The sequence below is a fragment of the Camellia sinensis genome, chromosome 11 (genome assembly GCF_055761805.1).
Source record: "Camellia sinensis isolate YWXY chromosome 11, ASM5576180v1, whole genome shotgun sequence".
In the NCBI taxonomy this organism is placed as follows: Eukaryota; Viridiplantae; Streptophyta; class Magnoliopsida; order Ericales; family Theaceae; genus Camellia; species Camellia sinensis.
The window spans coordinates 141,954,265-141,976,082 of record NC_138971.1 but is presented as its reverse complement, the minus strand read 5'-3'; the positions used below and the strand labels follow the sequence as shown (position 1 = coordinate 141,976,082).

Genomic DNA, 21,818 nt, shown 5'->3' with positions numbered 1-21,818 from the left:
CAACTAAAGTTATATATACAGTACTGAATAACTATTTGGTGACGAAAATGACAGTTTTTGGTGATAAAATGTTGTTTTATTGGTGACAAAAATTTTTGTCATCAAAGTAATTTTATTGGTGACGAAATTATTTTTCCTCACGGTGATGTTTAGTGACAAACATTCAATGACGAAACTAGTGACGAAAATATTTCCTCACAAATATCTATAGTGACGAAATTAGCTCTTTGGAGACAAAAAATTTTCGTCATTCAAGACCCAACTTGATTTCAAGCTCCAAGTTCATACTCGATTCCTTTTAGGATTGCCAAGTCTTGGATTCATGGAAGCCGGGTAAATGATGAATATGAATCGTCATACAATGATTTGGAAGAAACCTTGATTACATTGAAAAGAATTTCAAATTCCTTATTCCATCTTCTGCGGTCAGATGAGTAATTTACTGAATTTTCAAATTGATTTTTGCAATCACGAACTTCTTCCTTAACATCATTTACTTTAACCGCTATGCACTTATAGTCACCATCATAGAAGAGTTTCTTGGTTTGCTCAAGGTCTCTAATGGCATCCTGATAATTTTTGTAACACGAGCCATATCGGTCTGTGAATGAGTTGTATCTGTTGGACAATCTTCACTATATTTAAATAAATTAAATTCTGTTGTGTACTAAACAACAACCAGAATATAAAAAAATAAAGGAAATGAGAGAATTTGTTTGATTACAAAAATCAAACTCGAAATAAAAATAAATAAATAAAAACAGATTTTATTTTGTTACAAAAACAAAATTAAAATCTGATTTAAATAAATAATAATAACACTGAAAATAAATTAAATAACTTACTTGATTTAATTTCTTCGAATTATAACCTGATCAAGTCTAGTGTTTGACACTGTGTCCTTAAGACAGATTCGTCCTCTCCACGGTGCTTTCAGAATTTGGACGTCTATCTCCCAAGATGAAATGATCTACTACAAACAATAGCAGCATTACAAATTGTTTGCCTTACGAACACACTAAGTGTTTACACTTTTTCACACAAAAATAAAATGCAGCAAAATGAAGAATAGAATTTGCAGAAGTGAAATACGAAATTTCTGGATGATCAATGAATGTCAAAAATCAAATGAGGGTGGTTCTATTTATAGATGCAAAGGTGGCTCTTGGTTTTGAATTGAACATGTATGAAACCTGTTGGTTTTGAATTCAAACAGATTTGAATCTGTTGGGTTATATTTCAAACAGATAACAAAACGGGAAGGGCCCTGTTTGGATGTACAGTAAAGCCAAACTAGTTTATTTCCGATTTAATTTGAATTCTGAATTTTATTTTATACAAAATAAAATTAAATTCAAATGTTTTTGGCCCAAAAAGATTAGTATTGGGCCGAACAAGCCCAACCACACACCACGCACCTGCGCTCAAGCCTAGGCCCAGCCCAGCCGACCAACGGCGCACGGGGTGATTTTTGGATCTAATGGGTTTAGCCTATTTTGCCATAACCTCTCTCTCTAAAACATTTGGGTATCCCTTGGGGCACACCCCAAGTACCAAACCCAAGCCTTATAAACCCATTCAAAACCTCCCACCAAATCAATGTGGGACAAGCCATTTTACAACCTTAAGGAATTTCCACCAAAACTCTATTTCCATGGAGCACACTTTGGCTTCAATTTCCCATTCACTCGGTAATGGTTTTGAGCAACCAAATATACCACGTGAATTACAACGCAGCATAGAACGCGTTACCACTTTGATTCATGAAAATCGATGCACGGGGCCCACCTAAAAAATATACCGAACTTAGGATAAAATTCTAATTTTACCCAGAATTTGTAACCATTTTCAACAGTATCTGTCCTTCCATGCATCATATCTGTTATCATGACGAGAATTAAGAACCCCAAGAATGTCCCTAGCCTTAGAGGATGCTAAGTCAATTGCAATCTCAGTTAGGCCACGAATATCAGCATCTGAAGCACGCCAATCAGATTTCGTAAGCTTCATGCACTCATGCTGATCAATAGTCTTAGAACATATTTGCTTGAGCTTAGTATGTTGTTTAGCAAACGAGGGACCAATCAACATGAACATGAATACAAGAGAAACTAGCATGGAACAACTACCAAAAAACGATGCCATTTTCAATTCTCTATTTCTGGATTTGTTTTTTTTGTTCTTCCCTCTTGGCTAGTATGGGAAGTAGGAGAGGCTCTTATATAGTACTTTTAATTTGAGGGACTCTCAATTAATACATTTGATCTTGTGTTTCACGAACTGCTATTTAGTATTTTAACAGAAAATTTATTTTGAAATTGAAATTTTATTTAATATATTTATTGCATCTTTATAAGTTTATTCTCAATGAATTACCTCGGTTACAGGATGAACTGTTCATATGCATATTGCTATTTTTTATTTCCTTCTTTATTTATTTATTTTTTGGGTGAGAGAACAAATAACCTTTGCTAATTCTTGTTAAAGAAGCAAAATGTTTCTCTTAAAATTTTTGAAAAAAATAAAAAACCATGAAAATTATCTTACTAATTATCAATATAATATGAGATTTTTTTAAAATTAAAAAAATGTGACCGCCCCTACACCCCTAAATCAGTCATTTTTATGTTTAAGCACCATAAAACAAAATCCGTAAATTTGAACTCCTTGCCACAACCCACTATAATTAAGTAATTGGGAGTCACCATCTAAGTAAATATAAAAAAAAAAATAGAAAAACAACACATGTTTTTGAGACCAAAGATTAATTTGGTAGATGACACATTTCTTATAAAGTCTGATGTTTGGACATGATGCTTGAACGTTTAGGTCTAAAGTGAAACATTTTGGATTGCGATAAATAAAAATAAAATTTATCGACCTCCATAGGTAGCATAGCTGTGAAGGAGTTGGATTGGGATAAGCTGTAAATCTAGGGACTTGGGGTGGCGGCTGTGCGCCTTGCATAGCAGCCACTGTTGTACAGTCAAATCGGCTTATTTTGGAGTCCATTTTGATAATCTGAACCGTTCACATTTTAAAGTACATTGAGTAAAACATACTTGCAAACAATCAAATTAATCAAATATCGTTAACCCTTTCATCCATTCATCCATTTTGATGATCCGAACCGTTCACATTTTGAAGCTTTTTTTTTTTTTTCTCTTTCTGTTTCTTTTGCTCATCAAATTTCCAGTTTAATTTTTAATCCAAATACGGTGTGAAAATTGGTAAGTTAGACCATCTCTAATATATTGTGCTATTTCAATCATAGCAAAATTGTATTTTAGCATGATACAATATCAATTTTTTATATTTTAAGAAACTCACTCTAACAGTAAGTAGGTTATTTTTTAACACGTTCACTATATAATTTAATTTCTACTACATGAGTGATTTTGTATACCAAATTATATATTTGCAATGTCTTTAAATTAAACTTTTAATTAAAAAATGTAATCTAATAATTAATATTTATAAAAACTTTGATTCATTAGTTTATCATGATAGCCAACACCCTAATTAATTGAGTTCAATACTACTAGTAGTACCATATGATTCAATCTTCTCAAATCCATTTCAAAGTCAATTGAAAAAAGAAAAAAAAAAAAAACCTCCACTGCTAAAGGTGCAAAACATTTCACCTACAACAATGATTTCAAGCTCCAAGTTCATACTCGATTCCTTTTAGGATTGCCGAGTCTTGGATTCATGGAAGCCGGGTAAATGAAGAATATGAATCGTCATACAATGATTTAGAAGAAACCTTGATTACATCGCAAAGAATTTCAAATTCCTTATTCCATCTTCTGCGGTCAGATGAGTAATTTGCTGAATTTTCAAATTGATTTTTGCAATCACGAACTTCTTTCTTAGCATCATTCACTTGAACCGCTATGCGGTTATAGTCACCATCATAGAAGAGTTTCTTGGTTTGTTCAAGGTTTCTAATGGCATCCTGATAATTTTTGTAACACGAGCCATATCGGTCTGTGAATGAGTTGTATCTGTCCTTCCATGCATCATATCTGTTATCATAAGGAGAATTAAGAACCCCAAGAATGTCCCTAGCCTTAGAGGATGCTAAGTCAATTGCAATCTCAGTTAGGCCACGAATATCAGCAACTGATGTACGCCAATCAGATTTCATAAGCTTTATGCACTCATGCTGATCAATAGTCTTAGAACATATTTGCTTGAGCTTAGTTTGTTGTTTAGCAAAGGAGGGACCAATCAACATGAACATGAATACAAGAGAAACTAGCATGGAACAGCTACCAAAAAAGGATGCCATTTTCAATTCTCTATTTCTGGTTTTGTTTTTTTTTTTGTTCTTCCCTCTTGGCTAGTATGGGAAGTAGGAGAGACTCTTATATAGTACTTTTAATTTGAGGGACTGTCAATTAATATATTCACTAATTGCTATTTAGTATTCTAACAGAAAATTTATTTTGAAATTGAAATTTTATTTAATATATTTATTGCAAGTTTCTTCTCAATGAATTATTATCTCGGTTACAGGATGAACTGTTCGTATGCATGTTGCTATTTTTTATTTCCTTCTTTAGTTATTTATTTTTTGGGTGAGAGAACAAATAACCTTTGCTAATTCTTCTCTTCTTATTATATCAATATCTAATCAGTCTCTGAAAAAGCAAAATCTGTCTCTTAAAAATTTTTGAAAAAACAAACCAAGAAATATCTTATTAATTATTAATATAATATGACATTTTTTTTTTAATTTAAAAAATTTGACCGGCCCTACACCCCTAAATCAGTCATTTTTATGTTTAAGCACCATAAAACAAAGTCAGTAAATTTGAACTCCGTGCCACAACCCACTATAATTAAGCAATTCGAAGTTGCCATCTAAGTAAAATATAAATTTTCAAACCATATAAAAAAATAGAAAAACACTTGTTTTTTATTTGGTACATGACACATTTCTTATAAAATCTGATGTTTGAACTTGATGCTTGAACATTTAGGTCTAAAGCGAAACATTTTGGATTACGATAAATAATTTTTGGGAAGATTTTTGTTTGTTTGGTTTGTTTTTCAGAAAAAAATTTTGGGAAAATTCTCTACAAACAAATTTTCAAAAGTAATCAAACCAAGCAAACTTTTCCAAAAAAAATCTAAAAATTTTGTTTGGTTACCTACTTTCCAAAATCACTCTCTCTCTCTCTTATACACATCAAATCAATCACTTTTTTTTAAAACTCTCTCCCCAAAATAATTTGCCAAAACCATTTCTGAAAAAAGGCAAACCAAACAAATTTTCTTACTTTTTATCTCAAAAACTACTTTACAAACACAAACCAAACACAAACAAATTTTCGTAATTTTGTTTGGTTCCATTTTTTTGAATTTTTTTTTTAAAAAGTGATTTGAAAACTCTATTTTGAAAAAGATCTTTGTTTGGTTTTCAAAAAAATGCATTATTACAGATTCAAGTTTTCCTCCAATTTAAGGAGGGAGACAGTTTTTTAAAAAAATTTGTCACATCAAAAAATATTCTTATGTTAGTAATATATATATATACATGCTATATATGTATGAAAATATAATATGGTATGTATCCATTTATGGGTACATATCCTACCATCAAATATGTGACTTTAACATAAAATTTTCACTCATTTCAACCACAGAAAACGTAATTTTTTTTACAAATTGGTATTAAAATACTTTTACATAGAATTCAATTTTCATAAATGTTATGCAAAAAATTTATTTTATCACAAAATATCGTAACATTAATACAAATATGTGTAACATCGTCAGAAATTCACATAAGAAAATGTCCAAATTTTTTGTATTTGATGTTACAAAAGTTTGTAAGTTGGTTACAATCTTTTTATAAAGCCAATTTGTAAAAAAAATTACGTTTTCTATTGTTAAAATGAGTGGAAATTTTATGATAATGTCACACATTTTAATGGTAGGATATGTACCTATAAATAGATACATACGAAATTATGTTTTCATACATATATATCATGTATATATATAAATAACATGAGAGTATTTTTTGAGGCGACAATTTTTTAAAAAATTGTCTCTCTCCTTAAATTAGAGGGAAACTTGAATTTGTAATAATGTATTTTTTTGAAAACCAAACAAAAATCCTTTTTTAGATAGAGTTTTCAAATCATTTTTTTTAAAAATAATTCAAAAAAATGAAACTAAACATAGTGAATAAAATTTATTGACCTCCATAGGTAGCATAACTGTGAAGGAGTTGGATTGGGATGAATGGTAAACCTAGACAATTTGGTTTCAATTCTTATTAGAAACTTAACCAATATATATGATTTGCAGGTGATTATAGGTAGTTAGGATTTACTCTACAAAGATGGATTCACAGTGATCTTGCCATGTGTAGACGTCCCCGAACGCCCCGGGAGGGAAAGCCCGTTTTGTTCATTGGGCTCACTACAGTTCAGGACTCAACGTCACGGTCCTGTATCTAATATTGCAGAGTGCAATGCAAGACCGATGAATCATCAAAGAGTCCAAATCCGGCGAACCGTTTTGAAAAACACTAATTTTTAGAAAGAAGTGTCAAACATGGACTGCTTTGCCAGATACAAAATCGCCACCTAAATATTTTATTTTAGGGGAATTTAGGAAACCCTGACTCGTGCCTAAGGCCACGCGTCTGTCATCACCAGAGTTGCCTCGGCTCGGGAACTTGGGTACGATTGGGGAAGGTCACTTCGTGAGCACCCCCGCTCGCCCGATCAAAGATCGGCTTTTACTAACCATGATATCGAGTTTTGAAAATATATGTGCTCTTATTCCGGTTTATTAGCCTAGAATTACTATGTGATGCGCACAGCATACAGGTATAGACTGGGTCACCTGAATTGGAAGAAAACATCTCATGTTTGTTTTTGAAAGTGATTTGCTACTCACAAGTAGGCTAAAATGCGAATTTTGCCACTCTCAAGTGGGCTTAGAAAACATGATTTTGCCACTCTCAAGTGGGCTTAAAACTCGCATTCAATGCGTTGTTCCAATTCAAATAACCCAACCTCCACCCACAGGCATTCAGGCAGTTATATCACATAAGCAGGTAGCCTCATGGTAAGCGTGCTATCATGGCAGTCACTCACACGCATGCAAGGATGTTAAAGTATAAACACTTACCGAGTACTCCAAGCCAAAACAGAAACTAGTTAGTAATCAATGCATGATCCTAGTTCATGTTAAGATGGGTAATGCAACACATGCAAAATGCAACTAGAAATAGGCTCGGCTATCTTAAGAATGGCATATGAGATGCTACAGCTAACACGTGTTCAACTTGGAATTGGAATACAATGCAGTTAGTATGACGCACCGAGCCCGATGCATGCAATACAGATGAATGATGCAAACATGCAAGCATAAGTATGCTAATTGAAACATGCCCTAATCTAACCATCATAAGCTGGTAAATAAAAGGGAGAAAGACGTGGGGTTGGAAGACATACATCACACACACACACACTTATTACAATTGAGCCCTCGCTTGGAGGGTCCGAATAAATAATACAGAACCGAAATGAATAACAGCTAATTATTACACAACACTGACTAATTACCAAATTTAACGAAGTAAGTGGTAAAACTATCATGTAAGCTACAATGCAATGGACTGCCTCAACTCTGCCCTGGGATGATAGAAGATGCATGCATGCTCGAGTCGCCTTGTCGGGAAATCCATCGCGATGCCTCGTCTCATCTTTGTTTGCAATTGGTCCCAGAAACTTGCACAAAGCTCCAAGAGGCTGAAACTCCACCCTGGACGACTGTGGAAAGGCTGCTGACCAGCTCATGGCCTTGAAGACCACCTGCTGACCATCCTTTGTGGTGAAGACCAAAAAAGGTGGTCGGCCTGCAAGAAAAGCTGGTCGGCCGACCACTTTCTGCCCTTGGATTCTGGTTTTTCTATAACAAAGGTAAGAGAGAGAGAAGGCAAGGTATTTTCAACAAATGTGTGCATGACTACTCTCCCCGTTCTTGTACAAGCTCAAATGAGTGTAGTCCTCGATCCTCGGGTCACCAATCACGCATCTCGATGCACGATGGCCGAGGAGTCGGATTGCACGACTTAATGTGACATGAATGCACAAAAAAGTACCTAAAGCCAATGACTCTATCATGGATAGTCAAGAGTATCGGTGACCGAGAATCGAGGCACGTTTCATCACTTGGAGTATGAAACGTCCCTCGTTTCCCGTGTTTGGACTAACTCCCACTCCAAACACAATGCAACAAGTAAGGCATGCACAATGCGACTTCTAGCATGCAATCCTAATGCAATGTAACTTAATCATGCAAACATGCAATGGATGACATGCAAACATGCAACTAGCATGCACAATGCTATAAACTACATGGCATACACAATGAAATGAACGAGGCATACACAATGCGACGATCAATCACGCGACAGCATGGATATGGCATACACAATGCAAGATGGACTTAAACTAAAATGAATAGGCCTCAGCCACACTCAAATCAGTGGCCATATGATGAAAATGAGACAACCAAAATACATGCAAACATACACGAATACAAAGGACCGATCCTAAGGCACAACATGTAACTCTAACAAAGCATGGCAAAGGATGAAATATGGTATAGAATGACACATGATCCAGCTCTGAAATATGATGCACAATGGTCCCGAATCATGCAAACACTTCACACAATCCACGCTAGATGGCCCGAATACCGAAACTAGTAAAGTGCGTTACACTAGAGGTACACAAAGCAATGCACAAATGGCAAAACCAACCCCAAATAGACCCTAGGCAGGTCCAAGACAGTGGGAAATTGGTCTAAAATGATGGCTCGGAATGCATTCAAATGAAGCCCATGCAATGGTCGGTAAATGAGGCATACAAGCCCGACTCTCAAATGCACTTAAAGAGTGGAAATCATGAGAATATGGCATGCATATAAGCTCTGAAATATGATGTGCAATGGCCCCAAAACATGAAAACACCTCAGTATATGCATGCGATGGACCTCAAAACTCAAAGTTAAGCATGGATATTGAACTACAAGCATGCAAATCAAGCATCATTCGACCATGAGACCCAAAAACAGAGCTAAGGCAGTCCAAAACATGCACAAAATCAGTTTAAGGCATGGCCAAAATATGCTAGGAAAGGTGGTCAAAACATCAACTAACTTATACAAAAATTAATTAATTAAAATTTTTAAATGTTATTTTAATTTTAAAATTTAAAATGAGAGTATAAGATTCATTTTATATGATTAAACAACTCATTTTTTTCTTCTTCTCCCGATGTGAGATTATAAAATAAATCATAAACTAATTAGAATTTTATTTTTATATGGTTAAATGGAAGCAAGCCAATAAAGATTTTTTTTTTAATTTTTTAAAATTAAGAAAATTAGTACGAGATATTGAAACTCTCATAAAACTTTTCACTTAAAACCTCATTTTCGTTATATAATATATGGATAGATATGAGAGTATAAGATTCACTTTATATAAGTAAAAAAACTCACTTTTTCCTCCTTTTCCTAATGTGGGATTATAAAATAAAGCATAGACTAATTAGAGTTCTTATTTTAAAATTTAAACTGTCCTAAACTAAATAATGCACAATACTATAATATTAATATAAGATTCACTTTATATAAGTGAAATAATTCACTTTTTCCTTATTTTTCCAATATGAGATTGTAAAATAAATTACAGACTAATTAAAGTTTTATTTTTATATGGTTAAATGGAAGTTAGTCAATGGAATTTTTTTTAATTGTTTAAAATTAAGAAAATCAGTATGAGAAATCGCGGTTAAATCGGTGAATCAGTCAAACTGAAAACAGTTTAATCTAATTGGTTAGATCCAAAGACCAACCAACTTATACAAAAATTACTTATTTAAAATTTTTAAATGTTATCTTAATTTTAAAATTTAAATTGACGTAAATTGGAGTATGCACAATACTACAATATTAAATGAGAGTATATAGTTTACTATATATGAGTCAAACAATTCACTTTTTCCATCTTTTTCCCAATGTGGGATTATAAAAGAAAAGTTAACAATTCACTTTTTTAATCTTAGTCATTCAATCTTTAATTAAATTAATCTTTAGTTTATTTCGAATGGAACAAATCTAACCATTATATTTTGATAAAATTGCCATCAAACAAATCTAAACTATATTATTTTGATAGAATCGCTAAAACCATGGTTAAACCAACAAATCAGTCAAGTCAAAAATGATTCAGCCCAATTGGTTAGGTCAAAAGACCAATCAACTTACACAAAAAATTAATTAATTAAAACTTTTACATTTTATTTTAAAATTTAAACTATATTGAATTAAAACATGTACAATACTACAATATTAAATGAGAATATAAGATTCAATTTATATAAGTGAAACAACTTACTTTTTCTTTCTTTTCTCGATGTGGGATTATCAAATAAATCCAACATATTCCTCTTCATCAATGTTCATCTTCATCACCAGCGTTCCTCTTCATCACTATCCTAAACTCTAAACGAATTCTTTTTCATCACAATCTTAAATCCTAAATTAGAAATAATTGGCTGAATTGAAATGAATGTTTGTTATATTGAATTGGAACAGAAAAGAGTGAACTCAAGGTTAAGTTACACAGTGCTGAACAAATTCTGTTTGGTAACACAGTACTGAAAAAAATGTTTATGTTCAACAACACAGTACTGACAAAATTGTTTATGTTCGATAACACAATGCTAAATCAACCCTTAGGCAGTCGACTACCCAAACGACTGGTCGAATGATCGGTTAATTGACCAGTGGTGTGATTTTGGCTTAGTTTTACAATTATGATACAATGGTTTTGATAAAATGGACACCATCATTCATTGATTTCGAATAAATAAAAAAAATGGACCGTTGTCGTCGTCATTCTTTAATGAGGGAGGGATCGTTGTTGGCGTTCTTCAACTAGAGAGGGAAGGAGGTGGACCGTTGTCAACCATGATAAAGATGGTGTGCAAAATCAAGTGGGTGTGCACTTGGGTGTGATGACACTATGAATATGGATAAATTTTGTATTAAGTGGGGGTGTTAAAAGAAATCTTATTAAAATTTATGATTTAGGGTGAGAGTTCATAGAAATGGGGGTTCCAAAGAATTAATATAGGTGTTAATAGCAACCCTCGTAAAATATTATGCCCATAAGGACACGCTTGTGAATACCCATATATATATATATATATAGACAAATTATATTAATAGTCCTTATAGTTTGGGACGTGTCTTTTTGATCCATGACTTTTCAATTGTGATATATTTGATCATGAATTTCGAATCTCGCTCTAGATAAGGACAATTGAAGACATTGTTGCTCCATTTGAAGGGTAAAGTCGTCATACAACTTATTTTGTATTGGTTAACTTATATGTTGTTTAAAATATAATGGTTTTTTTTTTTAATGAATAATGTTGGAACTTTTTTGGTTATAAAGTTCTATTTTGTTTGATTTTCAGAATTTATTTTTAATTTTTTTTTCTAAGAAACTAAAATTAAATTGGTGAAAAAAAATTAAAAGCACATCATTTTTATATAATTTTATCTTTTGGGAGAGTGTAAATAATTTTTTTTGATATTTTTTTATTTTCGCTAAATTAGTTTTATTTTTTCAAAAGTAAAACATAGCGACAACTTTGGTATCTTTATTAAACTAATCCATTAAATCAAAAAATTCAAAACTAAAAATATTTCATATATTAAAAATTTTTTTTTTGATCAGCCAAAGAAAATTCCATTGATGAAAAGAAATGTACAATCAAAGGATTACATCAACAAATAGGAGGAAGTGCAAAGAGCATCACAATAGGCCAGCACCATCCCAACTAAGTTGGCACTGTGAGGACTATCCGATCATCTGCTAGCAAAGCCCCAAGTTGGTGAGAGACCAACAAACAAACAAAACACCATCAAAGCATAAGCAGAGCTAGCTACACCACATCAGAACACCAACAGATAGGAGCTCCTAACTCAAAGCATCCTATAAGCAAGCTTAAGATGACTCAAAACACCAAAGCTCCTCCCAGGAACAACCTAATCTGATTCAGATAAAAGACAAAATCATTAATTGAAAAATTAAAGTTCTTCAGGTGTGGACTCAACCATAGGCCTATCCTGGTCTTGATCAATTCACACAACTCACCCTTGTTTAGAATAGAAGAGTTGAAAATACAATCATTTCTAAGTTTCCAAATTGACCACAATACAGCCAGTGGAATAACACTCCAAATTTTCCTTTTCCAGCTTAGTCATCTTCCCTCCTACCCACCATAATAGCAACTGGTCCACAGAGCCTGGTAGTGTCCCTTGCATCCCCCACCAATTCAGCATATCAGCCCATACACTCCACACAAAGGGACAGCAACTAAGACATGATTTGCAGATTCAATATTAGTCCTACAAAAGACACAAAGATTAGAACCATTCACATTTAACACACCCACTCTTTGTAAGAACTCCAATGTCTTAATTCTTTTTTTCCAAGCTAACCATCCAAAAGCTTGAACCTTAGGAGGAATATACTTTAACCAGACCAATTTACTAATTTTGAGGGATGGACCAAGATTGCCAATAACAAACTTGTACATTGCTGCTACAGAATACTCACCTGATTTAGATGCTAACCAAACAGGCATGTTTATCTGTTTTGGGCTTAACATAGGGCCTGCTACTAGATGGTTGAGTAGGTCTTGTAGTTCCAACACCTCCCACTCATACAAATTTCTTCTGAAAGATAGGTTCCAAACACCAATTGCATCTTTCCTACCACAAATATCTCTCAATGTATCACTTTTCTCTGTAGATAATTTGTAAAGGCTTGGAAACTCATTCTTCAAGGAAAGTTGTTGACATCATCTATCAGTCCAAAAGGTAATTCTTCTTCCATCTCCCACTTTTAGCTGATAATTGTTTAAATAGAACTGATGTAAACTATTACTTTGCTTATCAGTAGTTATGATTTATTTCCATATTGTTGAATGGTTGCTGCTAGTACTAACAGATGGCAGCCAGCTTCCAACCTCCATTTTATATTTGTTGTATATAACCCTCTTCCACAGAGCTTCATTTTCACTACCAAACCTCCACCACCATTTTAGTAATAAGCATTTATTGACCTCTCTTACCTTCCATATACCTAACCCTTCATGCTCCACACTTTTACATAATTCCTCTCATCTAATTATATGGATCTTCCTCTTGAAGTCTGACTCACCCCACAAGAATGAAGCTTGAAGCCTCTAAAATTTTTTAGCTATCCCTTTAGGCATTCTAAACAGAGACAAATAATACACAGGTAATGAAGATGTCACAGCTTTAACAAGTGTTAATATGCCAGCAAAAGACAACAACCTTGTTTTCCACCTAGCTAGCCTACTTCTGACTTTATCCAAGACAGGTTTCCATGTGGCTTTCTTCCTCAGATTAGCCCCTAGGGAAAGCCCTAGGTATGTAACTAGCAAGGATTTCATCTTGCAATTCAGCACTGAGGCGAAACCAAGCAAAATGTCTTCTAATACCCCTACTGTCACGACCCAAACCCGCCCCTATAGGTTTAGTGTCGTAACTGGCCAGTAATCCTTGGATTACCAAAGGCCTCTTGACATAATAACATATAGTTAGGGGCTACAGAAGCAAATATACAAAACTTACGAAGTCCATTGAGTTGTGAGGACATACATGGAACTGGAAATCTTAACTTTATATATATACAAGTGACGTCATAGGTACAGTATTTACATGTCACTGCCAAGTACATACAAAGACGAACTTGCTCGTAAAACAAAAGAAATAGTCTTATACATCCATGTTGACACAACCACAATACATTACTTGATCTAGAACCTCCTCGTGAGGCGCAAAGGGTGGCTAACCATTACAAAATACCCCAGGCATTATCTTAAGCCTGATCACGAGCCTGCTCACCCACATACATGATAAATAACTAGTGAGCGGAGGCCCAGTGAATAATAACAAAGTAAATGGTAAATGAATGATGTCCATAAGTGTGGCTAAAACTGAAATTCACATTTGTATTCTTATTCTGAGCATATATAGAATTTAGAGTTCATGCTTAGCCTTATAGAGTACATCCATTAGCAATGACTGATTACGTGCAGAACGTCTTAAATCATACTTGTTAGTTCTATAAAGAACCTCCAGCCAGGTAAGAATAACTTGTCAGTTCCATAAAGGAAAATTTGGACTGGGAACTTATAAACTTGTCAATTCGACTTAGGAACCTCCAGTCGGGTACAGATAGCTTGTCAGTCCCATAAGGAACCTCCGGTACCGGGAACTTGCATATACTTGAATTTAGACTTGGACAATCATTCATTGCATAAAACATGACATTTCATAGAACAGTTCGTAATCCATGAGCAGAAAATAATTTACTTGAACATAGCTTTACTAAGTTATTACTCACAGATAATTGGTAACTCCAAATTCACGGCAAAGTAGGTAATTCACCTATCTTGAGGCGCGTGACCTACATAACATGGAAAATTCATACATTGAATGCACACGCTCGGATTGTATATTACTTATTTCATTTATTCTTAGTGTGTTTCTAGCCTGTAACCTCATTATGGAGTCTTAAACATGGCCTAGGAGTGCCTATGATGGAATGAGGATACTAGAATACACTTGAAAACATTTTTCAAATTTTGCTGGAAGCAGGGTCCATGCTCGAGCGTGGCTTCCCTTGCTCGAGCGGACATGCAAAATGTGAAGGTCCGCTCAAGCGTAATATCCTTCACTCGAGCGACTTGTAAACTTTGGGAAAAGTGCCGGTTGCTTGTTTTTCATGCACGACGGACGCTCGATCTCTACTCGAGCGTGAGACTCAGTTCTTCAATCGAGCGTGACTTCTGTCGCTCCAGCGTACTGCAACACCATGAACTTCTGGATGCATGCATTTCACGCTCGAGCGGGTACCATGTCGCTCGAGCAGAAGTGCACGCATTTAGAGTGCTCGCTCAAGCGTTAACTCCTACATTCAAGCGTGGATTCAAATTCTAGAATTTCCAGATTTGATCTCCAAGCTTCAAACTCAACCCAAACACTTCAAAACTCATCCTCTTAGGCCAAAATTCTGAAAACACTAAGAAACTCACAAAACATCATGCTTTGAAGATCATTTCATGAAACCAAGGCCCAAAAGCATGCCAATTGTTCAAAAATTCAACTTAAATTTTATGAATGTTTTATGAACACAACATGCATAAATTTCCTTAAACTCCAACTTTTCAAAACATGATCCAATGCTACAAAACGTCATGAAACTTGATGATTTCACAAAATTAAGGTGAAGTCAAGACATGCATGAGAGAATTCCTAGTAAACATGCTCCAAATGTAATGAAATGTACATGCATGTTTGAATTGGTCTCCCTTCTTGCTTCTTAAGCTTGGTTCACACATTTCCTAGCTTAATTCACTTAAATTCATGGGTGAATCAACTCAACTTCAAGACCAAAGGTTTGGTTTCTTACCTAAAGTCTTCAATTATTTGGGCTCTTGTTGAATCCTAGCTCAATTCTCAAATTCTCCTTCAATTTCCTAGCCAATTCTTTGTTTGAGCTCGATTTCTCTCTACTGTCACTTTCTCACGTTTTTCTTCCTTGAAGAGGCTCAAATGTACTCAAAATGAAAGAAAAGAGATGAGTAGGGTTCATTTGATGCCTAATATAGGCTTGGTTAAAGTATAGTTAATTAAAGTTAAAATATAAGGGCACTAATTTAATCTAATTTAATCATTCCAAATCGAATTTCAATTAAACCTACCATAAAATTTTAAAAATCTTAATTAACATATAAATCAAATCAATTTCTGGATCGGATGCTGATAAGGCCCTCAATTCGCAAACCAAAGCAAAATCACAAATAGGTTTTTCTACGTTAAACATATATAAACACAAAATGATGTAATGCACATATAATTAACTGAGGATTTCTTCTTAATTACTCATTTGGCATATTTAATCATGAATTAGCGTTAATCATGGGTCGGGGTTGTTACACCCACCCCACACACGACACTTTTATGATAATTAATTCTCAAACCTGACAAAATTTCAAAGCATCTTAGCACTCTTTTCACAATTCTCACCTCCTCCACCTCTACTTCACAGAATAAGATGGAATCATCTGCAAACTGGAGATGAGATAGCACAACCCTATTTGAACCAACCTTCACACCTTTAATCAGTTCTAAATCCTGTGCCCTAGATAATAAGATATGCAAACCTTCAGTAGCTACATTGAACAGGAAAGGGGACAAAGGATCTCCTTGCCTTAATCCCCTTTAGGGGCTGAACTCTTCAGTTGGTGACCCATTAACAAGTATCGAGACCTTGGCAGAGGTTACACATTCCTTAATCCAGCTGGTCCATTTAGCACCAAATCCAAACTTTGAAATCATAAAAAATAAGAAGCTCTAATTAATGAAATCATATGCCTTCTCAAAATCTAACTTAATAATAAGCCCATTATTCTTAGCTTTCTTTCACATATCTACCAACTCATTAGCTATTAATACCCCATCTAAGATATTTCCTCCACTTAAAAAAGCTGACTGTGTTTCACTAATGACACTTGGCAGCACTGATTTTAGCATGTGGGATAATAGTTTCGCTATAATCTTGTAGATTGATCCCACCAAACTTATAGGTCTATAATTAGCAAGCCCTTTTGGATTCTCCTTCTTGGGTATGAGGGTAATAAAAGAGCTATTTATACCCTTAACCAACTTACCATTCTTGTGAAATTCATTCACAAAATTTATCACATCTTTCTTCATCACATTCCAGAATTTCTAAAAACACCCCATATTAAAACCATCAAGCCTTGGTGCTTTATTTCCATCACATTCCATCACTGCAGCTTTAACCTCAGTTTCGGTAAACACTGCTTCTAGGATATCAAAATCACAAGTTCCTTGTACTGATTTATATAACTCTCAGGTCTCACTGCCCAGTCCTTAGCAAAATGGTCTTTGAAATGCTTAAAGACTTTTTCCTTCACCTGCCAAGGTTCCTCATAGACTACCCCCCCTCTGTAATTAAGTTGATTTCATTCCTTGTCTGCCTACACTTTTCCATAACATGAAAATTTCTTGTATTCTTATCTCACTTCATAGCCCAATGCAATCTTGACTTCTGTAGCCATATTCTCTCCACCATCCTGCTCAATCTCTACATCTGTTCTCTAACCTCCCTTCTTCTAAGTTTCTCTATATCATCAAGATCTCTAATCTCAGCAACAAGATCTAACTTATGTAGGTCACACTCTGTTTCTTTTAGTTTATAGATAACATTTCCAAACAACTCCACATTCCATATTTTAAGTTTTGCCTTGAGAGTCTTCAATTTATTAAGCAGAATATACCTAGCCCAACCCACTATATTGGCCTCTTTCCAGCTGTTCTCCCACAAAGCTTGGAATTTATTATGTAAGAACCATGCATTTTGGATCTTGAAGGGTTTAGGTCCCAAGTCTCTTTCATCCTCCGTCAGTAGGAGGGGACTATGATCATAAATTAACCTTGGCAGCCTCCATAATTTCAATTTGAAAACCTCAAGCCACTTTGGATCTACTAAGACTCTTTCTATTCTACTCCACTTCTCACCTTCTCATGAATTGCACCAAGTAAACTTTCTTCCAAACAATGGTAGATCAGACACTTCACATTTATCAATGAACTCATTCAATTCCTTCATTCCTTTATCCCTTCTCAAGCACCCTTTCCTTTCACCAATATTTCTTATCTCATTAAAATCCCCACTCATACACCAAGGCTGAGAAAAGACCTCCTTCAACTTCAGTAAGTTTTCCCAAAACTGTGCTCTTAAACCTACTTCATTAGGTGCATAAATATTTAAAACAGCACACTCAAAAGAGTTAAATAATGTACCTGATATTATGAGAAACCTCATGTTACTTCAGCATTCTAACATCTGGATCCCAAATACAAAGTAATCCGCCATTTTGTCTTTTGCCCACAATGTTCTTACTTCAGCTTCAGAAATTTTTGATTTTTTTGTTCCTTGGAGGAGCACCATTGTCACGACCCGAACCCGCCCCCGTGGGTTAAGGACGTAACCGGCCAGTAATCATGAGATTACCTACGGCCTCAAACTGTTCTAAACGTATTTTAACAGAGTTAATGGGGGCCAAACGGAAGCAAAATTAAAAACTTTGTCCATAGAGCCGTGCTTATATGCACATCAAACAAACCATACTCAGATACGTTAATAACTCACATCAAAAGTACAGCTTCACAGAATTCATTACAGACAGGATCGTCCAAAACGAGTCAACCTATAACAGACTATGTACAGACATGCACTGGGTCCTTGCCAACAAGACAAAACATAGGTACATAGTAAAAGGGCAAGGATGGTCTCATGCGCGAGGCACAAGGCTGACTCTCCCAAAACTCCTGTTGTTCCTAGCAGACTTCACTGGGGCTGGGTTTGGACTTCCCTTGGCTCACCTACAAACACATGAATGAGCGTGAGCGATAGCCCAGTGAATAATATCAAATATAACAGTTACATAACAATATGTAGATCAACATGCTCCAAACGGCCTTGGGCCCAATTCATACTTCTGTTTAACAGCAAAATATATATATAACTATACGAAATGCAAGTCAAGTAACTGTAGTTCCAAACATTCTGGCCTTTGGCCCATCCGGGTTTCCATTCATGGCAAAACGGCCTTCGGCCCATTCGTTCATGTCAAACGGCCTTTGGCCCATTCATTCATGTCAAACGGCCTTTGGCCCATTCATTCATGTCAAACGGCCTTTGGCCCATTCATTCATGTCAAACGGCCTTTGGCCCATTCATTCATGTCAAACGGCCTTTGGCCCATTCATTCATGTCAAACGGCCTTTGGCCCATTCATTCATGTCAAACGGCCTTTGGCCCATTCATTCATGTCAAACGGCCTTTGGCCCATTCATTCATGTCAAACGGCCTTTGGCCCATTCATTCATGTCAAACGGCCTTTGGCCCATTCATTCATGTCAAACGGCCTTTGGCCCATTCATTCATGTCAAACTTTTGTCCACAATCCCAATTAACAACTCATAATATTTATAGGGGAATAACAATTGGACATTGACAAGTTTTCAAATATTGATGTTACTCACAGTGATCGGCTTGTGGATGCGCCCTGGAGCTTGACCCTACACATTTCATGAATACAAAAGGGTCACTAACAGTTCAATCCGTTCTTTAATTCACATATTCCTCTTTAGGCTTTGTTCTTATCTCATTAACTCATTTACAATGCTTAACACATGCCTAGGAGTGCTTACAAGTGAAAGAGAACGGAAAACGAATCACAAAATGCATGAACAAAATTCCAGGAAACAGGGTCCCCGCTCGAGCGTAAGATTCTCCGCTCGAGCGGACCCTTAAGGCCTGCAAGGTACTGGTTGCACAAAAGATGCGCTCGAGCTGAAGGTCCGTCTACAAAAATCCACGCTCGAGCGTGAAATGTCCCGCTCGAGCGGGCATCCAACTCTGCAAAAATGCTGGGAGCACGATTTTCCCGCTCGAGCGGCCATTACCCCGCTCGAGCGGACCTCAAAAATCTGGGTTTCCCAGATCGTGTTCTTGAGCTCCAAATCAGTTTTCCATCTACATTTCTTGCATGCAATGGTTCAAATTACACATTTACACATGCTAACATGCTACTAATGCAGATTACAACATTAGGAAGCTCAATTACATGAATTATCTACATGCATGTCCCAAATTGTCTCAAACCCATCATCAACATGCTCAAATTCAACATTCAAGACTTATACTCCCATGATTCGTACATGCATGTGGGAGATGCTCATCATTCTCAACTTAGATGGTACAAATGGTGACTACAATATGAGCTTTACCCAAAACTCCACATGAATCATGTGTTTCAAGCTCAAACATGCAAATTCAAAGTAATTTCTTACATGCATGAGTTCTAAGACTTCAATCTCAACAAAAATCAACTCATTACATGTTCTTGATCACAAACAACCCTTGAACTTACAAATTACAAGTAAGATTTCATGAAATCACTTACCTAAGAGCTTCAACACTCAAGCCCTAGCCAAATCTTGAGCTAGATCTTCAAATTCCCAAGTCTTGAACCCAAATTACACAAATCTCTCCCTTTTTCTCTCCATGGCCGGCCTCTCTCTCACTCTCAATTGTCTAACTCAGATTTTGAGTTTTAAGAGAGCTAAAGGAGAGTGCAATACAAATATACAACAAGCCCCACTAACAAATATTTTAATATAAAATAATGGGGTACTTAATTTCTCAATTTAATCAGTTTAAATTGACCAGAATCAAATTTCAATTAAATTTCACCGTAGGCCCTAAAAATTATGCCAACCACAATGGCGTAATCAATTTCGGGTTCCGTGGCCGATAAGGCCCTCAATTAAATTTCCAAAACAGACTACTCAAACAGATATTCCTACGATGAACAGATAAAATTTCAAACCACATATTTTCACATAGTGGAACACAAAATCATATCAAAATACATAATCACATCATGTTAAGGACTAATTAACATACTACGGAACAGGGGTGTCACAACCATATCCATATTCATTTCCTTTATGAACTTTCGAATTTTTCCTTGCTTTCTTTTCTTCCCCAACCCTCTACCGTTCCATGATAGTAACTTCATAACAACATAATGATATATCTAGACTTCACCCCAATGGGTATACTTCATGCCCCAGCTCTGACCCCTCCTTCAATTTTTCCTTTATTCTTTACCTCAAGCTCAACAATCTTGTTTATCACTTTCTCCTCCTCCGTATTATACTTTACTCCCAGAATTTCCCCTATTTTCAATCATTCAATAAGTGCCTCCCATTATCAACCCTATTCTCTCTCGAAGCTGATAAAGAAATTGCTGCTACTACTGCTGTCCATACTGGATATTTAGGGTTTGCCTTACTTGTTGACGCCCCTTTATGACCATACCTTCTGAGTAAACTGAGGGAGCCCTTATTTGGATACTGAGGACACATAATTGATTTACTTCTCATCTTCTTCTTCCCCTTCATTTACTTAGCAGGTTGAAACTTAGGCCCCAGCTCCTGGGCTTCAGACACACTTGAAACTCTGGAGTTTGGCCCAATGTCACCACAACCTTCATTAGTGGTATGAACTTGACCCCTGGGCCCATTCTGATGTTGAATGACTTATTGCAGCCCATGCCCTTCGCATATCCTTTGATTATAGCCCAAAACCACTTCTATTTCTAGTACAGGCCTATTTAGACTTGACCCACTGAGGCTTCAAACATATCTTGGTGTGAGCACAAGATAATCAATGCTCTGACTTTTACTAGTGGCAACTGTATAGCCGTTATTTAGGTTCCCCATTCGCATCATTAGTCTGCATGCCTCTCCATTAGTCTCATTCCCCACGTCTCCACTAGACTCTGCAACTTCTATATCACTTTTCCCACACAGCTCCTGCTCCACCTCCTCACTTTTACTCTCTCCATGTGCCTTCCATTCTTTAGCCACATCAACTCTGAGTTCCAGTGCATGGTCTGAGTCATCGTCCATGTCATCATTCTCTTCCTCTTCACTATTACTCCTTCTCATACTCTGTTTCCTACTGCATTTGACACTTGCACACCACAATCATCGTTTTTGCCATCACTACTTGTTCTTCACAAACTCTCACTGGGTGTACTAAGCCTTTGCAAGCCAAGTTTACTACCTCA

The 21,818-nt window shown here is 35.7% G+C and overlaps 2 protein-coding genes across 2 annotated transcripts; both read right to left on the bottom strand.

Annotated features, from left to right (window-relative positions):
- Positions 1–320: 320 nt before the first annotated feature.
- LOC145802690 (pectinesterase inhibitor-like) lies at positions 321–2,145 on the bottom strand. Its single transcript, XM_082895456.1, has 2 exons — positions 1,906–2,145; positions 321–569 (listed from the first exon to the last, which is right to left on the bottom strand). Exons 1-2 carry the CDS (start codon positions 2,143–2,145, stop codon positions 321–323), a joined length of 489 nt encoding a protein of 162 aa, XP_082751582.1.
- A 1,564-nt stretch (positions 2,146–3,709) lies between these two features.
- On the bottom strand, positions 3,710–4,294 carry LOC145802689 (pectinesterase inhibitor-like). The gene has a single exon (XM_082895454.1). It carries the CDS (start codon positions 4,292–4,294, stop codon positions 3,710–3,712), a length of 585 nt encoding a protein of 194 aa, XP_082751580.1.
- Between the last annotated feature and the right edge of the window lie 17,524 nt (positions 4,295–21,818).